The 20,862-nt window shown below is 30.8% G+C and overlaps 3 protein-coding genes and 2 long non-coding RNA genes across 8 annotated transcripts; 1 reads left to right on the forward strand and 4 right to left on the reverse strand.

Moving 5' to 3' along the window:
- The first annotated feature begins 1,357 nt into the window (after positions 1 to 1,357).
- On the forward strand, positions 1,358 to 2,311 carry LOC107903128 (uncharacterized). The gene is made up of 2 exons (XR_001685707.2): positions 1,358 to 1,726; positions 2,039 to 2,311. It is a non-coding gene; the product is annotated as an uncharacterized lncRNA (long non-coding RNA).
- A 1,158-nt stretch (positions 2,312 to 3,469) lies between these two features.
- On the reverse strand, positions 3,470 to 7,293 carry LOC107904956 (uncharacterized). Of its 4 annotated transcripts, XR_005914091.1 has the most exons (5): positions 6,448 to 7,293; positions 6,295 to 6,343; positions 6,051 to 6,191; positions 3,614 to 3,677; positions 3,470 to 3,516 (listed from the first exon to the last, which is right to left on the reverse strand). It is a non-coding gene; the product is annotated as an uncharacterized lncRNA (long non-coding RNA). The 4 variants fall into 4 exon arrangements; XR_005914092.1 differs by lacking the exons at positions 3,470 to 3,516; positions 3,614 to 3,677 and having other exon boundaries at positions 4,676 to 6,191; positions 6,448 to 6,797; positions 6,948 to 7,234; XR_005914090.1 differs by lacking the exons at positions 3,470 to 3,516; positions 3,614 to 3,677 and having other exon boundaries at positions 4,676 to 6,191; positions 6,448 to 6,800; positions 6,948 to 7,166.
- A 2,025-nt stretch (positions 7,294 to 9,318) lies between these two features.
- On the reverse strand, positions 9,319 to 10,560 carry LOC107904955 (uncharacterized). Its single transcript, XM_016831500.2, has 4 exons — positions 10,133 to 10,560; positions 9,935 to 10,065; positions 9,737 to 9,837; positions 9,319 to 9,632 (listed from the first exon to the last, which is right to left on the reverse strand). Exons 1-4 carry the CDS (start codon positions 10,188 to 10,190, stop codon positions 9,497 to 9,499), a joined length of 426 nt encoding a protein of 141 aa, XP_016686989.1. The 5' UTR covers positions 10,191 to 10,560; the 3' UTR covers positions 9,319 to 9,496.
- A 1,357-nt stretch (positions 10,561 to 11,917) lies between these two features.
- Positions 11,918 to 13,597, reverse strand: LOC107903127 (putative pectinesterase 11). Its single transcript, XM_016829175.1, has 4 exons — positions 13,221 to 13,597; positions 12,920 to 13,111; positions 12,541 to 12,776; positions 11,918 to 12,209 (listed from the first exon to the last, which is right to left on the reverse strand). Exons 1-4 carry the CDS (start codon positions 13,590 to 13,592, stop codon positions 12,002 to 12,004), a joined length of 1,008 nt encoding a protein of 335 aa, XP_016684664.1. The 5' UTR covers positions 13,593 to 13,597; the 3' UTR covers positions 11,918 to 12,001.
- A 4,367-nt stretch (positions 13,598 to 17,964) lies between these two features.
- LOC107903126 (putative pectinesterase 11) lies at positions 17,965 to 19,473 on the reverse strand. The gene is made up of 4 exons (XM_016829174.2): positions 19,045 to 19,473; positions 18,759 to 18,947; positions 18,332 to 18,567; positions 17,965 to 18,234 (listed from the first exon to the last, which is right to left on the reverse strand). Exons 1-4 carry the CDS (start codon positions 19,411 to 19,413, stop codon positions 18,030 to 18,032), a joined length of 999 nt encoding a protein of 332 aa, XP_016684663.1. The 5' UTR covers positions 19,414 to 19,473; the 3' UTR covers positions 17,965 to 18,029.
- Positions 19,474 to 20,862: the final 1,389 nt, after the last annotated feature.

The following is a 20,862-nucleotide window of genomic DNA, read 5'->3' on the forward strand; positions in this document are numbered from 1 at the left end:
AAATAAAACTGGAGTCGCCACCAATCCGTGATTTAGGTGTGATCGGCTCACCTTAGAAATTATTTTGGTCTACGAAATTTGAGAAAACGAGTTCGGGAGTCAGTTACGCACGAGGAAGGGTTAGCACCCTCGTAACGCCAAAAAATCGGTACCAAATTGATTATTTAATGTTTTAATGTCGAGAAAAAAGATTTTTTAAAACTCAAATGATGAAACTTGAAAAAGGATAATTAACTGTTCAAGTTAGATATAGAAATCAAGACCCAATACGTTAGGGTACAATTTCTCAAAATCCCCGAACTTTGAATATTGCATTTTAGTTTTTAAAGAAAATCTTCATTCCGAGAAAGCAATGTGTCATGCCCAATACATTAGGGCACCACAAATTAAGTTTCCGAAAATGACTTTTATACTTATGCATTTTGAATAAAGAATATTCTTGGTTATTTAGGATTAACAAAGAAAATCGGAACCCAATACGTTAGGGCTCAATTTTCTCGAAAATCCTAAATACCGAATATTGTCTTTTATTTTAGAAATTCTTATTTCGAGATAATAAAATGTCATGACCAGTAAGTTAGGACCCGACATTTTTGGATTCCCGAGAATAAGCTTTTATTAGAAATATGAATTTATTGCAAAATAAATACTTGACTTTCTAAATTCATCGAAAAATGATCACAATCCAATAAGTTAAGACACGATCTTTCTCGAGAACCATGAATGCCAAATATTTTGAAAATTAATAAAATATGAGGATTTTAATGCTAACGAAACCAAAATATATTTTCTTTAAAAGTATAATAAAATGTTAATGCATATATATATGTATACAAAAACCATGAAAATGAATCAATAATAAGATATATAAAACATGCACATACATTTTAAAAATAATAAACATAAAAAATGTATAAATATAATATATTAGTAAATTACGAAAATATGAAAAAAAAATATAAAAACATGCGAACAATATTTTTATAATAATTTTGAATAGTGTATAAATATGTACAATATAAAAGAAATATATATTATAGAATTAAAAAAGGAAAAAATGAAAAACGATATGAAATTCATAAAATATATGTATATGTACGTATGCATATAAAACTAAGAAAAATAAAGTAATAATAAAATATATAAGACACGTATATATATTTTAAAACCATTTAAAACATGTACATATATATATTAACATACATATGCGTATAAATATATATAGGTATAATAATATTAATATCTAATATAATAATAAATAATACTAACAATAAGACAGTAATAATAACAATCTAACAGTATTAATAAAAAAAACTTTAAATGACAAATGAAGGATTAATTTGGAAATAAACAGAATTTAAAGGTTGAATTCAAAAATAGAAAACGAGAAAAGGATTAAATTAAAACGCGCGCAACAGGAGGAGGACTGAAAAAGAAATTTACCCAAACCTCCTAAAACGTTGCATTTAAAAGGGGTTAAAATAATAAAATTGGAAACCAATTGGCAAATTCAGAAAACTTTAGAAACAAATTAAAGCAATAAAACAAATCAAGAGGATCAAAAGCACAAATATCCCATTAGGATAAAACATGCGGGCTATAAGACGAAGGAAAGAAAAGCTGCTCCATTTTTCCCCTTTGCTCCTCACATTGGCATTCTCCCCTTTTTTTTCCAACTCCGATTCAAACCAAGCGCAGCGAGAGCATCAACGACATGCCGCCATCGGTAAGTGCCTCTTCCCTTCCTCTTTACCTCTGTTTTGCACACCCAGAAAAAAAAAAAGAGAAAAAATAACAGAGAAAGCAATAAAAGAAATGAAGAAAATCACCTTCCAAAATTTTTCTTTTCTGATTCTTTACCTTTGTATTTTCTCTATATTTTCATATATCATTTGTCTAACCCCTATTACAAATGCTGCAATTGGTTTTTATATAGCCCCCAAATATTACAGAAACTATTTTTCCCCCTTTCTCTTTTGCCCTTTTCTCTGTTATTCTAATGCTCCCTTCTGTTACCGTTGTTGGTGGTTCATTGTAGGTGCATACTGGAAGAGAACGTGCGCGGCGTGCAACGTGCGGATGGGCGAGAGACGAGTGGACGAGCAGCGCGATCTGCGGCGCTGAGGAAGGGAAAAAAAACTGCTGCTAGGGTTCCCATTTTCTGCTCCTGTTCAATATTTTGGGCTAGTGGGTTAGGGTTTGGTGTATTGGGTCATTGGGCTTTAGGATTTTGGGCCCCGGGCAATAATTGGATATTAAAAAAGTAATAAGAACTAAATTGATAAATAGTATAAATGGTTAATTTATCTTATCCCATTATTATTTTGTAATAAATTGAGATCACTTTCCTCAAATTTCAGCCACTCTAAAAGTGATCCATTCAAAATTGAGATTTTGAATGCGACACTAGACAGTAGTTTGCAGCTGAGCTACCAATAAATTAGGCTCGAGGCCTTTAAGTACATTTCCTCTAAACATTACAATCCCCCAACCTAATGCAATGCAATATACAGATATGACATGCTGTAACATAATATCATGCATGTAAGCAAGGCATACAGTATCAAATCAGTGGGACATCATCAGGCTTAGTCATATCAGTCATATAGTCATTTCAGTCAATTAGGGGTCTAAGTAAGCTTATTGACCCTACAGTAGGTTCACAGTCGACTTGGGCGACCCGTGCAACCTTATCAGCCAAACAGTGAAAATGGGCCTACAAGCCCATGACGTTCGCCCGTGTGGGGCCACACGCCCATGTGGCCCACATGACCCAAATTGGCCTTGGCCTCGTGATCCATTTTAATGTAACCTGTGCTAGTTAATTATTCATATGTGTTTCCACTATTTACTTATATGATCCTTCAAAGTTGTTTACTTGAGTCACTGTTACTAAATTATTTGTATCTTAAGCTACAAAATTCCGAATTAAGATCCGTAAATTTTTCCTGAAACCAGACTCACATATCTTCTTACCATAAAATTTTTAGAATTATTGGTTTAGCCAATAAGTACAGTTTATTCTTTAAATTTTCCCCTATTCTGCTATCTGACAATTTTGACCTTTCTACACTAAAAATTAATTATCTTCCCGTAAAGAATTCAGATGATGTTCCCGTTTGTTTCTCTTGAAAGTAGACTCATTCAAAATTTTAAACATATAAATTCTGACCTATAATTATTTTTATACAATTTTTAATAATTTTCCAAAGTCAAGGTAGGGGATTCCAAAATCATTTTGACCCTGTCTCACTAAAATTCAAATATCTCATAATATGAAATTCTTTTGCTTATTTGTTTCTTCTATGAGAAACTAGACTCAAATATCTTTAATCCCATATTTCTTTTCATCCTCTAATTCGATTTCCATAATTTATGGTGATTTTTCAAAGTTAGCCTACTACTGGTGTCCAAACAACAAGCAATTTCGGTTTTTTGCCGAATCCCTTATTTTTGTGTTTCGGGTACAAACCTGCTTTTGTTTGATGCTAAAATAGTCCCCGAGCACTACAAAGCCTATAATTGAACAAAAAAACACCATAATCAGTCTTACCTCGCGATTAATCAAAATCTCGAAACCAAAATACTTACTCATAAAACGATGAACACTTACCGCAAAAACTTCAAATTGGTACATTTACAAAAATCACGAGGAGAGCCTTAATCCTTGTGAAATGCTGCTGCCAACATCCCAGAATTAGACTATTGAACACAAAATAATCTTTTAAAATGATACCCAACAACTTACTAAATTTGCACAAGTGCTACTTAACGCTACGAAATCAAGAGTAAAGAATGGTTTAAGGGGAATAAGGGAATTTCGACAGTAGAGGAAAGAAAAGAAAAGATAATCCAGTAAGAAGCAAAGAAGAAAAAAAAATCAATAGAAATGGGGGAGAGAAAACGTCAGAAAGATGGAGAGAAAAACGACTCTCTTTTTTCGAAAAAGGAAAAAAAATGATCAAATTTTGGATAAACTCTCCTATAATCCCCTAATTCACTCCTAAAATCGCTCCCCCACTTCCCACTACACATCCACCACTTAGAAACCTAGTTCAGCACAACTCTTCTCGAAATTAAAAGCAAAAAAATATAACCCTTGCCGTTCCAAAGATTCAAACCCATAATCTCCACCATAATAACACACCATTTAACCACCAGACTCATTCTAATGTAATTTACCCAACAATCAAATAAAAGCCTACTGAACAAGAGCAAGACCCAATTCATTCAAAATACAAAATTTTCCCAAGTGAAAGCTTGAACTTGGGACCTCCCAAACACTCCCAGAACACATAACCACTAAAGCTGACAGATATTTATGTCATATTTTCACAATAATGAAATTAGAATTTTTGGGGCATTACAATTAAGGCTCGGTTTGTTTACCAGTAAAATGTTTTTCGGAAAATGATTTCTAGAAAATGATTGACTTTTCTGGAAATGATTTACTTTTCTGGTGTTTGGATGAATCTGTGTAAAATACTTTCTGTTGTTTGGCAGATTTCCTGAAAATATTTTCCAGAAAAGCTGTTTTTACATATATTAATAAATTTATATATATTAATAAATTTATATTTTAAATTATTTTTATATATATTGCAATGATTTATTTATAAATAAATAAATCAAATTAAATATATAATAATACTCAATTATTAAGCTAAAATATTAACCGTCATAAATTGAAAACAACCAAAATTTATTCACACTTTTTCAGATAAACGACAAACACAAACATAGGTTTTCCTTGTATACATAATGGAAGTTTATTAGCTTAATATTGATGACCACAAAAATTTTAATGTTCATCAATTTAATTTAATAGAGAAATTATTTTTTTTCAGACATATGTATAATTTGAAGACATTGAAACTAGGAGCTCAAGTCAAAGCTCAAAGCCTTGGTACTAGCTGCAATTAATGAAGCTGTTTTGTAATAACTCTTTAGCAAATAGTCCTCAAGTTTGACATCACAAGTTTACATTTTTCCTTTTTTCGTTAAGAAATGGTACAAGTTTACATTTGCCGTGAACCATGTCCCATGTAATCCTCATAACACGTGATTTTATAGCTTGTTTTAGATGGTCCCCAATTTAACTTGCATCACTAACATGAAGTAGAAAGTAGGCAGCGGGCATCAAATCTCAAGCAAAAAAAATTAACAAAAATGGTTCTAACTAGAGAAAATCTAAAAATCAGAAAAATGGTGACCATTATTATTCGCATGATGAAGACCTAAGATAACAAATTGTGTAATTGATAGCAAGAGTTTCAGTCAAAAGTTCCACACGGTGAACAAATTATCATAAACAAAGCTGGCCTATTACTCAAAAGCTATTCCCGTTTCTTTCTTTCATCTTGTATCCCCAAGTTTTAGGACTCATCTACATAGTTTCACCCTATTCTAATTTAAAGGAATCAAGTTATCTAAATACAGTTGAGATAGAATAAACCAGCCAGCTGAGATGGGTAAGCATGTTACAATGATAAAATATGTTTGCAAATGGGCAGAATTAACTATTGAAAAAGGATTGATAGATTCAATTCCATCAATGAACATCTTCCACAGAGATATATTTGGGAGTCATCCTCAAAAAGGAAAAAGACAAAAGCCAAATACCTAAAGATTAAGTTCTAATCTGATAGATATAAAAAATACATAAAATTGAGTAAAAACCTAACAAAAGCGTGGAATAACACAAAAAAAAACACAACAACATGGAAACATTTTATCAACCACTCAACAACAATGAAGAGCATCAAAGAATGATCTCAAGATAGAAAACAACTTTGACTTAGACAAACTATGATCTACAAAATTGTGAATAAGCTCAACAAAAATCAGAACTCTTAGTAGAGATAACTTTCACATATAATTTTTTCCATACATATATTTTCCCATATCCAAAACATATATTTCTTTTTAAGTTTTCTTCAATAATAAAGCAGAAACATCATGCTCAAACACACAACAATTGCTCGAAACAAGATCTCTTAAGCATAATAAATAAATAAAGGAGAAGTTCACTACAGTATAATTGTACAAACCACTAGAAGAAGGGCCTGATTCACCACTGGATCCGCTGGAACTATTGCATCTACTATTTCTATGGGTTAACCCCTTCTCTATTGCTACTGGAGGGTAATTGCTACCAACTATATCTACGACCTCATCAACTTAATCATTACCTAACAAGAAAGAGAAGAAATATTAGTTTCTGCAATGATTTGGTTTACTACTACCTTGCTATCTGTAAATAAATCCAAAAATGCACAGAGGTTGGTAAATTACCTTTACACGACTGCATTGATGAATTGCTAAACCCTGACTCATTAAGAAGCTACAAAAACGGAAAAGACAAAGCAATATCATAAATGCAGATGTTGCATTTTGGATAAAAGAAAAAGAAAGGCACCAAAAGATGAGATAGATGCATAAGGATACCTCCATTTCACAAGATTCAGCTTTTGCCTGGTTTTTCTGCTTTTCCAGCAAATAGTCATCCAAAAGTTTACGCAATTTGTACAATGTTTCATGACTTAGAGCATCAATATCGATCTCAATCTCATCCTTACCCATTTGACCATCACTAGAACTCTACTCTTTAAGAAAGTCAACAATGTTTTCAGGCAATTCTCCCAACAAAGACTCTAATTCTGTGCTCAAATTATACTTCTCCCGATCGGTCATGATCTGTCTGATGGGCTCTGGCTTGACAATAGCATCTTTTTGGTTAACTTTTTTCTTTTTCAAAGGTAAAACATTACTATTCGTTTCACCTTCTATAGGTGTAGCTGCTGTTGAAGGCACATCATCAACATTTTTCGTTACAGGCAACAAAGAAACAAAGAAACAAAGAAAGGCAACAAATTTCAGGCATAAAATCGATTAAAAGTGTGGAAAAGTAAAGAACAAGAAGAAAAAAAGAGAGCTTTATGCCATACCTTAAGCCAAGAACCAGCGAAGAATTCATGGTAGATTTGCATGAGAAAGAGAGAAAGAGAGGAAACAAAATAGAATATGCTGAGAAGAGAAGATATGCGACGGACTTTTACCTGGAAGAGAAGATAAAGAACGGAAGAAGGAAAAGAAATGAAGAACGGAAGAAGGAGAAGGAGCCTTACCTGGATGAAGGAGGAACCGGAAAATGTTTTACAGAAATGAAATTCGTAAAACATTTTCCCCTAAAACTCATTCGTTTTACCCGTGTTTTGGAAAATATTTTTCAAATGTAAAATGTTTTCAGTCAAACAAACACTGGAAAATGAGGAAAACATTTTCTGAAAAATGTTTTCCTGCAAACAAACGGACCCTAAGTGTGGGTTTTGATGGACAGTGTATTTATTTGCGGTTAGTATAAAAATAGTGGTGGTGGAGAGATTAGTTATTGTAACGATATTGTAGCGTGAGACAAAAAGTGAGTTAAACTCACCGTACCGCATTGCCCATCTAAACTCACACTAAGAATGAACTTAAACAAGTACAAATTTAAAATTATTAAAATACAAAACCGTATTGAATCCAAGGAACCAAAATAAACATAGCAAAGAGCACTTGGTTTATTAACAAGCTACTACTGCATTTCGTGTTGGATTAATTGATTTTTAATTAAATTATAAAATAAAATTTAAAAGTTCAAATATATTTAAGTTTTTGTATTTTTCATGAGTTAGAATTCAATTTTCATACTTTTATTTTTAAAATTTTAGTCGTTTTATTTTTTGAATTTAAAAATTCAACTTCAATTATTAGCACTATAAAATTTTTCTGTTTAATTTTGTTGAAGTGACATTTTAACTTTTTTTAACAAAATACTCACATGATAACCATGTAAAAAAAACACATTGTAATAAATGTAAATTTAATAGATAATTTTAATAGTGTTTAACAACTCTTAAAAATTACATCACTATTTTAATTAAAATAAAATATTTGGTCTAATCAACATTGTAAAAGTTGAGGTACCAAATTATGTCAAGAAGTTGATGTATAATGATTAAATATTAAATTTTAGCGTAGTATAGGGACCAAAATTGAAACTTGACCATTGTTGTATAATCTATAGAAAAATGCAGTGTCATGCCACTTTGTCACATTCATAGGTTTTTTTTTGGTGCCATGTTTATAAATAGTTAAAAAAAATCACTTTTAACCTTTCAACTAGTAATAACTTTTTTTATTCTTAGGTCAACATACAAATGATATAATAGTAAAATAATAAGACGAATATCACATATACATATTTAAATTAATTGGACTAACTAATGCGATTGTAAAAGTAAAGGGCCAAAGAATGTAAATTAAAATATAAAGATTAAATATCAAATATGAGCAATATTAAATTTTTTAAAAAGACTTGCTCTAACTCATCATGTCAAAATATTTTTTTTATTAGGATAGTATTTCATTGAAAAACATTCACGCAAAAAAATTATCAGAATAATCAACAATATTAATTTTATCACGAAAAATTTGTTTTAGAACATGATTTTTCGAAAATGTATTAATTTTATAAAAAATTAATTTTTTTTGGTGTTTGAGTAATTTAATGTAAAATATTTTTTATTATTTGATAGATTTTCTTGAAATTATTTTGAATGAAACAAGCTGAATATAAAAGATTTTATAATTAAAACGTAATTGTTTTCATTAATCGTTCCATAGTCGATCAAACATAATGGAACCAAGGTCCTTGTGAACATGTAAGCTGGGCAACTCATCTGCTACTTTATTCGCCTCATGGTTAAGAGAGACCATCCATTGCTTTTGCAAAGTTCCTTGATATCTCAACTAGCCGCGGACCATTTCCATCAACACAACCCTGATCCAACAATGAACTGCAACCACATTATCACATTTAACCTGGACATTTCGATATCCCATATCCCATGCCGAGCAAAATCTCCCCTTCGACATCATCAACCACTAGATTCAGGCCACTCCTTGTATTCAAATAAATCCAATCAAACAAGTGATGTGATCCTTCTTGGGGATAAGAATTCTCCAAATCGACTTCACACAAAGACAATCCCTCAGAGTATGGAGAACAGACTCCACACAGGTGGCATGTGGCAGCAGCAGTTAAAGCCCTTCATCAGCAACCGCCTTCGAACCACCAACCATAAAAACTATTTGAGTCGCTATGGACTTTTAAGACTCCATAGCATCCTCATAAGCATTCCACACCAAAAATTGTCCACTACTGGACCGACTCCAAATGCAGATGTCATAAAAACGGAAATGCATTCCCCTTTGCTAAATTTTGATTAATATGGTTTGTTTGTTTGTAAAAAGAAAGTTTTAAGAAATGTGAAGTGTAACAAATGCTAAATACAGATTCATCCCCCAATGTACAACTTTGTACAGATTCCACACACTCATTACGTAACCAGACTTGAGAGCAAAGCTCTTACAGTTTTGTATAACATAAACATATATGGATTAGGCTTAAAATATGCCCGAAAAGATATAGCATTTATTTAGTAGGTAAAGGTTAAACACTGATCCCAGAATCTGGGTTAAGCTTGGAAGCAGAAAGGTTGGCAACGTGGAACTGTGGTTTGTAACTGTTGGTAGGCCGGTCAAGTACAGGCGGTTCATTCAAGAATGCCCAATTGCTCCTTGTCCACCTGCAATCATTTACATTAATTTTACGTTATTAAAAGAAAAAGTCAACTATAAGCCTTTTTTTTTTCTATTAAGTAAACTAGTCAACTAAGATTTAGCTACTTACCAGCCATTTTTCTTTATGATATTCTCCAGGCTTGTTTCTGCATCCTCCTGGCTGGAGTTTGATCTCAGATTCTTACTTCCATGCTCTTCCAATGGTGTTTCCTGCCATATTTAGATGTAAAAGAATCATATCCTCGTATCTATATCCGAAAATTTATCAAATGAGTGAAAAATGGGAGTGTTTTAAAGATTTATATACCAGGTAAGAGTGAGTGCAGGTATATGATGGACTAAAAGTAGCTTTAAGATGTTCTTCCTCCGTTTGCTTCTTTGATTTCCAATAAGCTTCGATCTCTTCCTTGGTCAACGATCGATTTCGTTCGCGTATTACTGAAAAACATTTTCAAATAAATTGAAGGCAACAGCATGGAATCACTAAAGAATTCACAGAAATTACCTGATGTAGGATCCGATTCTGATACAGGAGAATCCCATCCCGCGATTAAAGAACCCATTTTAACGATGTGCTTTTACTTTCTTGAAAAACCAGAATAAAGTAGTAATTTGTGACTATGTCTCAGCAGATGTTGAGAAAGCCTTTCATATATAGGCTCGTCCTTATCCTCGAGACCAAAGTATATTATTTCCATTGAAAACGGAGCTAATTCACTTAGGCATTGACAAAAATGATAGTTACAAGCTCCACTATCTATTTAGCAGCCAACAGAATTTTCGTCAAAGCTACGGGAAAACCAGAGGGATTTATGAAAATTGTGGGCTGATGCAGGGGTTGTGAAGTATTTGGCATTCTTATCTTCCATTTGATAATCCAAAACTATTGATGACACTGACTGCGCATTAATTTACGTTACTAGTTTTTATGATGAAAATCCATTTGAGGATAAGGATAAAATATGGGTGTCAAGTCAGCGAAACTAATTTATCCCACTCCTAGGTTAATTGAGATGGTAAGTCTCTTTTTTATCTTAATTATTGGTCGAAGATTTGATCATCATTTTAGGTATGAAATAGTTTTAAAACTCGTAACTAGTATCTACTTTTAATACATTTACAAAATGCGAAAAATTAATTATAGACTCGTTCTGATAAATACTTTAAGAAATAGAGAAAAAAAATTAAAAAATTTTAAATTTTTAACGGGTTAAAAGTTTAAAGAAAAATTGTATTAAAATGATTTAATTTTTTTAGAGAGCTAACAAATGTAATTTTATTATTTAATTAAAGGATTAAAAGAGATTAAGTTGAATTATTAATTGAAAGAGAGGCTAAAAATGGAATTACATTATTTAACCGGTCCATGATGAAATTTTTTAAAGGAAAGACAAATTGAGTTTTTTTTTGGTAAATCTTTGGTTTAAATATGTCAAAGGTCCTTATACTATTTTGAAAATTAAAAATTTAGTCTCTATATTTTAATTTTAAGAAATGGAGTTCCTGTATTTTTTATTTAAAAATTTGGGTCCCTCTGTCTAATTTTGTCACTAAAGTTAACGGTATCAAGGGTAAAATAATTTTTTTACCCCTCAATATTTACAATTTTTTTTTATCAATTTGGTCATTACCCTTTAAAAGTACATACAAAATTCAAAAAAAATTCACATTTTAAATAGAAACTTAGAAATTTTAAAAAACTATAATTTTTAAAAAGTTAAACTAACAATTGAACCAATTTCAAAATGATCTAACCAATCGGTTAGATTGTTTTGGGAACAAATTGGTTAGACCATTTGAAATCTATTAAATTGTCAGTTTAATTTTTTAAAAATTATAAGCTTTTAAAATTTCTAAGCTTTTATTTAAAATAGGAAAAAAAATCATTTTTAAAATTTTTTATGTACTTTTAAAGAGTACGAAGCAAATTGATAAAAAAACTATAAATGTTGAGAGCTAAAAAAGTTATTTTACAACTTTAATAGAAAAATTAAACGAAAAATAAAAATTTTTAAATAAAAAAAGTTCAAGAACTTAATGTCTCAAAATTAAAGTATAGGGACTAAAATTTTAAATTTAAAAAAAAGAGTAGAAAAACCTTCTAAATATTTTTTTTTGGTTTAGACGCTACAATGTTACTCTTTTTAACTTTATAATTCATTTTTACATATTTAAAATATCTTAATTTTTAAGAGACTTTATAACATGTATTTGGTTTAATTCCGTAGAATTTAATATACGTATTATAAGGATTGGCAGATAAATGAAGTTGTATTCGAGACGTCTTCAAGCTCCATAGTTTTAACAGGGAAGAGTTTTTCTTGTATGTTGAAATAATTACAAATAAATCTAAGATTTTACATAAACTTGATGATCAGGAATGTCCCGTGGAATTGTTAGAAATGGCAGTAGAAACTTTCTTAACATGTTTGAGGGTGGATCTGATCCAACTCTTGCCACTAATCATGTTCTTAGTCAAGAAAATCTTCGCCTCTTCGGCCGTCAGCTTCTGCGACCATTCAACTCTTTTACTTGTATTAGCTCCTGGTCCGTAACATTTATACTCTCTATAGAACACCGTGCTACAAATATAAAAGAAATCAAAACAAAATGGTACTGCACCCTTTAATGAAATAAAATTTATTTTGGAAGTGAAAACTATTTTCGCAATTTTGTGGATGCCTCGATAAAGAAAAGGTGGTTTACTGAAGTCATAGTTTAATTACTCACCGATGTAGGAAGTGGATTGAAGATTTATATTAATAAAAAAAGGATTACCTTTTTTTTTGAGACATTAAAGCATAAAATTGTGAAAACCGTCCTCACAATATCTCATAACAGATATAATTTGAAAATTCTTAGATCAATAAACAAAGTGTTAATCTTGATTGATTTTGTCAATTTTTCGTTTACCTTTGCTTGGTTGCGTCTCCCCAGTCATCCCATCCTCGTGGCAGAATGACATTAGACATATAGGTCAAGACAAAAATGACCCTGGAATAAGAACCCCATGGCCTTCCTAATATAGCAGTCCTCTCCCCAGTTATCTTGCAACCCAAGAATATAAACCCTGTCTCCTCCGTCAGTGACCCCCTTTGTTGTGCTGTAATGGCTGAAAATTCTTCTGACAATGTATGCAAATGGCACCTCTAAAATAAATCCAAAAATAAAAATGGATTCCCAAAAAAAATTATAGTTTAATCTTCAAAGTACTTCAAATAAATAAATAAAAAGTTCGAAAATATTAAACACATTATTTGACACTTATTCGAGTAACATAAGTAACGCATACCTCAAAAAGGGAAGCGGCATTCCCACAAATGAAGTCAACAGCTCCTTCAATGTAACAGCCGCGAAAATAGTGTCTACCATTTTCATCTAGCAATGTATCTTGGTAACCTAAAATTTTGCATCCTAAGAAAACTACCTTATCTCCAGATACCCTTAATGCCACTGCTTGAATTCCATGATATCGGAACGTATTCTATTTACAAAAATAAAAAAAAAATCGATTAACTCGAGCCAAAATGTTTTAATATATGAACGGAATAGATGAATAAGAAAGTATAGAATCAATGTGATGTTTTATATACCTTAATCGTTATATATTGACCAACAAAATTCGAGGCCAACACAGTAAAAGTAGCGGATTCAATTATATTTCCACTATCATTCCTCGTTATTACCGTGCTATTTGTCTTGGAACCGCTTACCGTAATGAAAGGTTTGTCTTCAGGCACAATGATCTTTTCATTGTAGATTCCAGGCTTAACCAATATGAAAAAAGGTTGTTTGTTGTTTGATGGCACGGCATCAATAGCGTCTTGTATCTTTTTATAGTCTCCTTTCCCTGATTGGTCAACTCTTATAACTACAGCCGCAGCTGAAGTTTCAGCAGCATCTGCTCGAGGGGTGGTACTCGCCATCAACGTGAACATAGTTACAAAAAAGATGAAAGCAGCCATTGTTACAAAACTGAAGATTGTAATGAGCAGATTATGAAGGATATTGTTGTTTTATATAGTATGTGGGGGCCGATTTCTTGCCATGGAAGTGTTACACATAAACACATCAATTTTCAAGCAATCGTGTGTAGATTAACTCAACATTATGTCAGAAAAAAGAAAAGGGTGCGGTTTTCCCAAATTCAAGCAGCCGGCAACTGGAAAATTTGGCTTTTTTCCACCACTGAATGATTATAAAGGTGGATTTAGTTGAAAATGAAGATAAATTAATTATTTCTCTATGGTTAATTAATTGTTGGACTACTGTATCGTATTCATTAAACTAACATCTGATTTGATTTAATTTAACCCCAATTGAAAGGAATTTATTAGGTGCGGCTACTTGAGATTAAAGTTAGAAATGTTAATTGGAAAAATGAATTTTTTTTGCAATATCTTAATTTTTTTAAAAGATAAATTCATTAATTTATTTAATGAATAAGACCATATAAATTAGGGGAAAAATAATAAACTTCAACAACACAACAAAAACTTCAACTTCAGCATAAATCAACAAAAGAACCGAGCATCCACCAAACTAAAGAGGATGGCGACAAAACCAACCTAAAATCACTTGCAAAAACAAGACTTTATGCATAAACAAGACTAAAAAGCGTACTATAAGAGTAGACAAAAACTTCTAAAAGTGAAGAATTATAAAACGATGAAAAAACAAACAAAATATATATATAAAACTTAAGATAACACGAGTCCAAACCGACTTATGAAATCATTTATTATTCTGAAATACTCTCAAACTAAAAAAAAATTAAGAAGTCAATAAGGCACCATCATCTGTCCATCATAACTTGTGAAGACAACAAAAATATCCACAAAATAGATCTGCAAATTGAAAAGAGAGAAGACACCTAAAGCGAATGAGAAAGAAAAAGAGAATTGATGAGTAAGAGAAAAAGGCAGATGGTAGCTAACTTAGAAGCTAACACGGCTGCTAAATAAAAACAAAAAGATAAGAAACAAACAATTTTAAAAAAAAAAAGTTTTTGCAATATCTTAGTGTTGCAAAGCTTTGAAATTGCTTAAAATCTAACTACCCTTAGGATCTACCCTTTTCACCTGCTTGGGCTTTGTTTATATTTTGGTACTTTTGGGTCAGCCCATTGTTTAAGCTCCAAATCTAGTCAAAATGTGCTGAAAAGGTATCCATTAATTAAGGTTCAAATCTTTATCAGCCCAAGATCATTCAACTTATGTTGGATTAGACTTGTTGATGGATCCAATTGTTCATTCAAGCTCGTTATAGAAATCAATCTAACCTTGAATGTAGCATTTTATCTATGTTGGTACCAGCGTTTTTACTAATATGAAATTTTGAGGAAAAAAAAATCTTCTCCTATACTTGAAAGAAACATTGGGTAATTAGGGATTGAAAATTGGTAGAGCTGTAGTTGAACTCTTAGACATATGTCACTTGAATTCATTTGCAAGAAAATCCAAATTTTAGTTCAAATCAAATGACATTATTGGCTCCAATCATGTTCTTTGCCAAGAAAATTTCCGCCTCTTTGGTCGTTAACTGTTGCGACCATTCAACCCTTTTTCTATTATTGGCTCTTGGTCCATAATATTTATATTCTCTATAGAACAGTACCGTGCTGCAAATATCAAACAATAAATTTGTTAAGCATTGGTTCTGTCGAAACCTTTTTTTTGAAATCAACCTTTTATTTTTATTTTTAAAATGAAAATGGGAGTTGCCACCAATCCTTTTTATTAAGTGTGATCGGATCACCTCATAATTTGATCATTTTAATAAAAAGGTTAGATTTACTAAAACGATGGTTTTCGGTCTACAAAATCTAGGCAATGGGTTTGGGAGCCGGTTATGTATAAGGAAAGGTTATCACTCTCGTAACGCCCAAAATTGATACTTAGTTGATTAATTGATGTCTTAGTATCGAGAATAGAAAATTTAAACACAATCCTACATTGCATGATGATATTTGGTTAAGGTATCGCTTAACTAAATTTTGTGGAAAAAGGGCTTTATGTCGAGTTAATCGAGAAGGAAAGATCATGCCCCGTAAGTTAGAACACAATCCCTCAAATTATCGAAAAAAGTTAGAATAATCGCCATTTTGATCGTTACTTAAATCTTGTTTTTTTTGTTATTTTGAATAGGGTTTCGATTACTTTGGTTCTAGGAAGATGCTATACTCCGTAAGTTAAGAGCACGACTTCTTCGAATCCCAAAAATAATGAACATTGCCTTGGTTTTGAATATTTACTATGTATTACGTAAAACGAATATATATATTTTTAAAACGATATACATTTATTTGGACATAATGTAAAAACGGATAAATGTATTTTAACGGGACGGCACGATGATTAGTAAAATAAGGCAAAATAATAGGGGGTGAAGAAATAAAATAATGACATAAATAAATAAATAGATGAATAGAGAAAATAAATAAAAGGTAAAATAAAAATGTGATACTTGTGAGTAATAATAAATCAGATATAATGAAACATCAATTTATAACAATGATATCATGTTGTGATTGCTTATCATAACACGAATAATGGAATAATAATAATGACAAAAAAGAAAGAAAACAAATGCATAATGAAAATAAAATATAAATAATATCAAATTTAAATATTTTAAAGGTGAAAGAATAACAAATAAATAGATATAAAACAAATATAAATAATATTAAATTTAAATGTTTAAAAAGTAAAAGAAAAAAATAAATAGATAAAACAAATATTAGTAATATCAAAACTAAAATATTTAAAAATGTAAAAAGTAAAAAATAAATAAATAAATAAATAGATAAAACAAATATAAATAATATCAAATTTTAAGTATTAAAAAGAGCAAAAGAATAACGAATAAATAAATAAATAGATAAAACAAAAATAGATAATATCAAATTTAAATATTTAAAAGTAAAAGAATAACAAAAAAATAAATAGATATAACAAATATAAATAATATCAAATTTAAATATTTACAAGTAAAAGAATAAAAAATAAATAAATAGATAAATAAAATATAAATAAAATCAAATTTAAATATTAAAAAAGTAAAAGAATAATAAATAAATAGATAAAACAACTCATAAAAGGATGAAATTAATTGAAGGAAGGACTGAAGTGAAATTTAAACGAAATTAAAAGTATAAATCATAATAAAATAAATAAACTAAATAATAAAACAAAATAAAAGACTAAAATTGAACACGCGAAAAAGGACAGAGTTGGTAAAACTTTTATGAGGTTGATATTCTATAAACTAAAATTTTAATATTGCATAAAAATATATTTTAAAAATTTTATATAATATTATGACTTTCACGAGTCTAAGATTATTTGAAATTAAATTGAAGCCGATCATTAAGTTTGACAAATAAAAACATCACATAAATTAATTTCTTTCTTTAACTTTTCCCTTACAGAACTCTTGACCTTTTTACTTAATATATTACACAAACCCTAAACAATAAAACCTATAATTTGTGTGTGTGTTTTTTGTCAAATCTTAATAAGTAGGGGAGGATAAATTTATAATGATTAACTTTTAATTTGATATACATATCAAAATAACCGAATGAACGAATAAAATTTTACTTCTAATTAAGTAAAATACTTAATTCCTTTAAAATAGACCACTTAAATTTAGACTTAATTGGGTCCATCAAAATCAAGTAAAATTTTTATAAAATTTCCTTTCTGTTTAATGTTTAACTCGACTCAATTCAACTTATGAATAATTGACATTTGACAAACATGAATATTAAATATGGATGTTTTGGAATAAAAATAAAATCACCTTCAAATCAAATCAATGGGAGCCTCACATGTCATAACCCCCAAAATCTTGTCAATTAAGGTCGAATCTGCCTAAAAATTCATGCTGAAGCAGCTTCCACGTTTGTCCTTGCGACCATCGTACCCCTTTTGCAAACTTCCAAGCATGATTTCCCAACCAAAATTTTCAACTACACACACTGCATGCATCCATGCATGAAAACACCAAGACAAAGAAGGAAAAAAGATCGAAGGCCCAAAAGGGCTCCACATATCACTTCCCCATGGATCATAATTCTCAGGTTTACTAAATGAGACAATAATATTTTGCTTTGCCCCTACTTAACCTATATATAGTTCTATAGCTTTCAACTGAATTTATTTGTTTTGATTGGACAGAAAAAGAGTAAAAGTTTAATTACTAAAGCGAAAAGTTTCCACTTTCTTATAATATCTTTTTATGTTTAAAAGTTTTTGACATAATTATAAATGAATAAATGAATAAGTTTAATATGATTACATATACAAACGAATCTTATAAGAGGTAGAGAAAAAGAATAAAGAAATCAATATTACAACATGGGCTAACAATAATAAATTAATGTTGTGGATGATAAAGAATTAATGGGTGGTGGAATTGTTAGAAATGGCAGAAGAAGCTTTCTTGAAACGTTTGGGGGTAGATCTGATCCAGCTCTTGCCGCCAATCATGTTCTTTGTCAAGAAAATTTTCGCCTCTTTGGTCGTCAACTGTTGCGACCATTCAACCCTTTTCCTATTATTGGCTCCTGGTCCATAACATTTATATTCTCTATAGAATACCGTGCTGCAAATATCAGACAAGAAAATTGTTAAACTTCGGTTCAAATTTAAAATGATAAACAAATAGATAAACATATTACATTGCGCTTCTTTTATGTTACCTTTGCTTGGATGAGTCGCCCCAGTCATCCCAACCTTGGGGTAGTATGACATTGGACATATATGTTAGGGCAAAAATGACTCTAGAATATGGGCCCCATGGCCTTCCTAATACAGCAGTCCTCACCCCAGTTATCTTGCAACCCAGGAATGTAAACCCTGTCTCTTCTGATGGCGACTCCCTTCGTTGGGCTGTAATTGATGCACCTCCTTCTGAGAGCGTATGCAAATGACACCTCTGAAATAACCGCCACACAAATCCATATATAAGTTACTTTTCATTCAATTAAAATTCTCATATCCAACACGTACTTGGACATGATCATATGGGATATAATCACTTAAAAGAGCCTCCAAATATTTTGAACACATTTATGTATCCAACACTTATAGAATATTACCAAGTAACCGATTGCTAAAATATGTTACCTCAAAAAGGGAAGCGGCATTCCCAAAAATGAAGTCCACGGCTCCTTCAATGTAACAATTGCTGTAATAATGTCTTCCGGTGTCATCTAGCAATGTATCCTGGTAAGATAAAATTCTGCATCCAAAGAAAGCAGCCCTATCTCCAGACACTCGTAATGCCACTGCTTTAGCTCCAGCCCCGCACGTATTCTATTCACCAAAGTTGTACACAAACATTCAACTAACTCGAAAAATTAATTGTGCATTCTACACTCTACATGAGCATGGATGGAGATGTTATATATACCTGAATTGTGAGATATCGGCCAACAAAATCTGAAGCCAACACAGTGAAAGTAGCTGATTCAAATATATCCCCACTGTCACTCCCAGTAATTACAGTGTCATTTGGCTTTGAACCACTTAACGTAATAAAAGGCTTGTCGGCAGGCACAACAATCTTTTCATGATAGATTCCCGGATTAACCAATATGAAAACGACTTCTTTATTGTTTGATGGTACTGCATCAATGGCGTCTTGTATCTTTTCATAGTCTCCTTTCCCTGATTGGTCCACCCTTAAAAGTAAAGCTGCTGCTGAAGTTTGAGCAGCGTCTGCTTGAGAGGTACTCGCCATTAACGTGAATAGTGTTACGTAAAAGATGAAAGCAGCCATGGTTGCGAAACACAAGATTGCAATTAGATCAAGGATACGGTGAAGTAAATGAAGGAATGTTCTAAGATGACTGGTTTGTAATGAACAGATTATTGTGGATAGTGTTGTTTTATATAGTATGAGTGGGCTGATTTCTTGCGATGGAAGTGTGCTCTATAAATATCAAATTTGAAGCCACCGCGTGTTGATTAACATAACATTATATCAGAGAAAAGGCTGGGGTTGCCCCTAACACAAGCAGCCGGCAATTAGAAATTTTGGTAGAAAGTCGATAAGCTGTAGCCGTCATTTGATTGTGGTTCTAGCTAGCAACTTAATTTCACTTGTACTTTAAAATGAGTTTAATTAATATGGTTCATGAATCTCAATTGGAACAACATTAACACTAAAATTTATGCCAATTCTAAATTACAACAACAATTTTCGATGATTGACTGATTTAATTTAATTTAATTTAGCCCCAAATGAAAGGAATAGAATAAGTTGGGCTACTTGAGATTAAAGTTAGGAATGTTAATTTGGACAAATGTTGTAACTATTTTTGCAATATTTTAGATTACAAGTCTTGAGATTGCTTAAAAACTACCTTGCTATCCATTAACTTTCTGGTTCAAATTCTTTGTAATACTTGCTTCAATGTTTGAGTTGACCATCGCGTTGGTGGCTGTCCATTTGTCCTTTTACCTTTTCGCGCAGCCTTCGGCTTTGCTTATGCTTTTAGGATCTCATAATAAAATTGGAGTTAATTTTTTTTTTGAATTAAACATTAAAATTACTTTATAATTATTTTTATTTTTAAAATTAAATATATTACTCACCAACATTATCAAATCACCCCCAAAATGGATAGAAAAGTTAATATTTTTAACTTTGCTGGCGTCATCCATGCGGATGCCATGACAACAATTAGTTATTTTTCAAATATAAAAATTTAAAAAATATAATCATTATTAAAAAATATTTAAAATTTATAAAAATTAAATGAATGATTAAAATGATTTTTTTTGAAAGGAAATGAAATAATTAAATATAGAGATTTTTTTACATAACCTTTTTATAATACAATTATATAAAAATAAAAAGGGTTAAAAGTATATTTTACATATTAAAATTGTTTTTACCTTCCTTTGCCTAACTTTTGCTCCAATTTGAAGTAATTAAATAAAAAAATAAAAATAAAAACTATCCAACGAGAGAAATAAAATTTCTTTCTGTTGATTTTCTTACCTTTATTACTTCAATCCAAACATAAAGTTAAGTATTCTAACTTCGACTTCTTAAAAAGAATTCCCTTTTACGTATCTAAAATTTCATAATTAAGGATTATAATTTCCTTCACAAATTGATTTTGTATTATATACTTGTTGCGATTAAGGCAGTGTAAAAAGTTTAAAGAATGATATTTTATTATTATAGAATTACAGTACCAACGTAAGTATGGCTAACAAA

This window comes from Gossypium hirsutum, chromosome D05 (assembly GCF_007990345.1).
Source record: "Gossypium hirsutum isolate 1008001.06 chromosome D05, Gossypium_hirsutum_v2.1, whole genome shotgun sequence".
Lineage (NCBI taxonomy): Eukaryota > Viridiplantae > Streptophyta > Magnoliopsida > Malvales > Malvaceae > Gossypium > Gossypium hirsutum.